Source organism: Lolium rigidum, chromosome 6 (assembly GCF_022539505.1).
Source record: "Lolium rigidum isolate FL_2022 chromosome 6, APGP_CSIRO_Lrig_0.1, whole genome shotgun sequence".
Taxonomy (NCBI): Eukaryota; Viridiplantae; Streptophyta; class Magnoliopsida; order Poales; family Poaceae; genus Lolium; species Lolium rigidum.
The window spans coordinates 25,819,042-25,823,279 of NC_061513.1; the positions used below are offsets into that span (position 1 = coordinate 25,819,042).

At 45.7% G+C, this 4,238-nt stretch overlaps 1 protein-coding gene across 1 annotated transcript; it reads right to left on the reverse strand.

The window, feature by feature from the left end:
• Positions 1-2,396: 2,396 nt before the first annotated feature.
• LOC124659107 (NADPH-dependent aldehyde reductase-like protein, chloroplastic) lies at positions 2,397-3,435 on the reverse strand. The gene is made up of 2 exons (XM_047197049.1): positions 3,329-3,435; positions 2,397-3,261 (listed from the first exon to the last, which is right to left on the reverse strand). The coding sequence occupies exon 2, from the start codon at positions 3,257-3,259 to the stop codon at positions 2,468-2,470; it is 792 nt and encodes a 263-aa protein (XP_047053005.1). The 5' UTR covers positions 3,260-3,261; positions 3,329-3,435; the 3' UTR covers positions 2,397-2,467.
• Positions 3,436-4,238: the final 803 nt, after the last annotated feature.

Here is a 4,238-nt window from a genome sequence, read left to right on the forward strand (position 1 = left end):
TTCTTGCATTATATAATTTAAATTATATAGGTAAATTGGTGATCTAGGGATACGGGAAAGACTAGTAAAATGAGACGAAGGAAGTATTACCATTGTGGCTAGTCTTAGGTGGAAACCAATTAAATATCTCTACCATCGTTGGTAGCAATGATTTTAAATGTGCCATTTAACACACAATTAATTACTAGACCCACTTCTTCTGCAAATGTTGTTCATCAGACAACAAGATGTGACAGACCATTTACTCACATGTTTGTTGTTGGAAGACGGACAGCTTACAGATTTTTCGGAAGAGAGACTACTTGTAAAATAAAGCACTAGAATAATTAGAGATTGATATTAGTCGAAATTAACACGAATATAATCATTGTTTTCCATCATACAATGAATATCTCAAAATTAATAAGATGCAAATTTGGTTCAGTATACAGTTATGTCAAGAAATGATTACTAAATAACTTCTATTTCATTTACTCGAAAAAACTCATGATTTTCAAAATGTGTTCATGATCAAGACTATTTTTTTTATAATAGACACTTTTATTACTTGAAACAAACAATTACACCCGGTCTCTGCATAAACAAGGTACACACAGCCGTCCAAATCTGATAGTCCACAAGTTCTAAAAAGATAAAAAAGGGCTGTACATATTAATATTGAGCAACTGTGCAAGCGCCTATGTAACCACTGGTGGCCCGATCCGTAGATTATGCTGCCACCCATGTTGAGAAAACGTATCCTCGCCGTAGCCTCCAACCGTGTACAGACCTCCATAAACAGGTCGTGATTCGCCACCTTCTGTAGCGCAGACCACGAACATAGAGTACCGGTACATCTGTAGATAACCTACAAGAGAGAATAATTCTTATCATTAAAAACTTTATCATTTCTACACAGCCAAAGCGACCATATAACGGCAAGCGCTCTCACCCTAATAAGAATTCTAAATCTGTGATCGATACCATGAAGCCAATTTCCAAAGACATTGACTACACTAGTCGGAGGATACAGATCCGAAACTACTTGGATGCATGACCTTATAGATCTGGCAAATCGATATTGAAAGAATAAGTGTTTGATTATCTCATCTTGTTGACAGAACACACACTGTCTGCTTTCATGCCAGTTACGCTTAACAAGATTATCTTTGGTTAGGATCACCCCACGATGCTAAGTACCAATAGAAAACTTTAATTTTAAGTGGTATTTTCATCTTCCAAATTTTCTTAGGATGTATAATCGCATTGTATAATGAACTTACTGGAAATTTCCCATTAGGGTGTAAGTTCCAACGAAATTCATCGGTGCCTTCCGAGAGGTGAATGGATTCCACACGTAGAAGTAAGGCATTCCACGTAGCCAATCTTAGACCCAGTAAATCTCGTCTAAACGTCACAGACGGGGGTGAGGTCGCTATTACTACCGTAATGGTATCACTTTTGAAGACACCCTCGTAATACGAATCCAACGATACTAATTATATATAATTTAATTAAGATTTTGTTGCTTAATTTGGTGAAAGTTAATCTTGAAACGGAGGTAGTATTAAATAAAAGTTCGCATTCCAAAAATATATATGTTCACCACTGTTAGAGTGTAAAATTATTCAAAGGTTCGAAACATTTCCTCTTTAATTCTTTCAATTATGTTTAACAAATTAAACACAAACCTCTATTTAAGGATAAGTCGTTCTTCTTCTCTATGCTCCGAGCCGCTCTGCCATAGGTACAGATTAAACATAAACCACCCTTGTCGGCTTGCCGGCTTGTTGTCATGCAAATTTCGTTCTTCACACGACAAGTTGTGCCAGGACATGGCCTGTTTGTATTTTATTGTATTGATTGATTGAAGATATGTGTTTTAAAGCATATATATGCTCATTTTATTTTGAAATACATCTTTCATATATTTTGAAATTTTAAAAAAATTAAAACAAAAAATTAGGGCGTACATCTTCACGTGTTACACGCTTAAAATGTTATTTCATAAAAAATCAACTTATCATGTGACATGTGTAAAAAAGACAAAATACAGTGCTAAAAATAATACTTTTCAGAAGATAAATTTTCTCCTTTTTACATAAATTATAAAAAAATATTATTTTTTCGTGAAACTTGATAACTCGCATATATATTATATCGATATCGGTCAAAATTAACATGAATATCATCATTGTTTTTTTCCATTAGATGATTATTCCAAAATTTATAAGAAGCTCATTTTATTCAATTTTTATATGAAGAAATGATTTTCTCAAAGTGAATAGTAACTATTTTTAATTGCATAAAGTAGTGATTAAGTCAAAGTCATCGATCAGTAACCCGCTAACCACACCCTTGCCGGCTTGTTGATCGAGCACTAAGATTAACAACACGTTGAAAAAACCAGAAGAGAGCAATCATAAAACAGTGTACCCAGCGACAGATCCACATGGATCCTAAGGACTCATCAGAAAAAGTACAGAAATTAGATGGTGCCGCCGTTGCAGCGCAGGACCTGGGCGTTGACCCATCCGCCGGCGTTGCTGGCAAGGAAGCCGACGAGCGGCGCGATGTCCTCCGGCAAGCCGAGCCGCCCCAGCGGCGCCTCGGCGATGTACCGGTCGGCCTCCTCCGGCGTCTTCCCGTTGTAGAACATGGGCGTTGCCGTGGACCCTGGCGCCACGGCGTTGGCGGTGATCCCCGTGCCGCGCAGCTCCCGCGCCAGGATCCTTGTCATCACCTCCACGGCCGCCTTGCTCGCCGCGTACGCCGCGTAGCCGGGGCGCAGTGACCCGACACCCGACGACGAGAACGTCACGATGCGGCCACGCCCGTCGCGCGCCAGCCGGTTTGCGGCCTCGCGGCAGCACAGGAAGGTGCCCCGCGCGTTGGTGCCGAACATGGCGTCGTAGGACGCCTCGCTAGTCTCCGCCAGCGTCGGGTAGGAGAAGTCCAGCACCGCCGCCGTGGTCACCAGGATGTGGAGCTCCCCGCCGAATGCCGCGGCCGCTACGTCGAACAGCGCCCTCACCTGCGTCGCGTCCGACACGTCGGCATGCACCGCGAGCGCCCGCGGAGGATCGGCGCCGTGCGTGGCGTTGATGCCGACCACGAGCTCCCTCACCGGCGCTGGGTCCCCGAAGTAGGCGACCGCCACGCGCGCGCCGAGGGAGGCGAGGTGCTTCGAGACGGCCGAGCCGATGCCGCCGGCGGCGCCTGTAACGATCGCCACGCGCCCCTGGAGCGTCAGTGAAGAGGTAGCGTTGGTCTCGGCCATGCCTGCGAAACTAGTGGTTGGTTATGCGGATCAAAGACAAGATCTTGCAAGAGCTAACGAGACATATACTTCTTCAGGCTGAGATCTCGTGTATTCGTCTTTATTTCAGGAACGATGAGTGTGATGTAAACAAAATAGGAACAGAAAATGTTATCAGCGTGCTTTTTTCCCTTCAGACCACGCGGGGAGATATGCTAGGCAAGCACATACTAGTATATATAAGCTGAGAGTAATCTATATTTTAGTTTAAAAAACAGAAATTCTAGTTATTGGCTGACCACTCACTCTCACGCTCACACGCTCACGATCGCGCGATCAAGATCCTACCGGCCAACCACTTTGCTGGGTGTCGGCGCTCACGTGTGTCCAAAATCAGCGTCCACGATCCTCATTCACCTTGCCGCGCTTCTTTGAGGTCTTTTTTCGGTTACCTGGCAGGGTTTGAAATGGATTGAAGAAAATTAAGAGGGATTAAATCTCATGTAAATTAAAATTCCTTAAATCGGGGTGACACAGGGGAAACCCTAGCCGCCACCGGCCCTTGAGCCCCCCCCCCCCCCCACCTTTCTGCGGCATCGCCGCCGCCGGAGGAGCCAGCGAAGCCACGCAAGCACATGGAAGGTGGCGGCGGGGGCGGTGTTTTCTGATGGTTCTACCTTCGGGAGGCCATGTCATGCAGGGTGCGGCACGCATCGCGAGGAAAGCAACGAGCATGGAGTGGAGCAGCAGCGTGCGGCGGCTTCTGGCTCGAAGGCGGCATGTGGAGGTGCAACGGCGGGACTCAAGCGTGGAGGCAGATGTGGAATGCTTTTCGGGACCAATGTGGTGGTGTTGGTGCCGGCATGTGGAGGCTGGCTGCTGCGGTTGGCCGGGCGAGGAGCGGCGCGTGACGTCCAGTGCGACGCAGGGGGCGTGCAGACCGGATGCCCTTCTCCAGCGTACGCTATGTTCGGTTGCTTCCAGCTGCAGTATTGTTGTG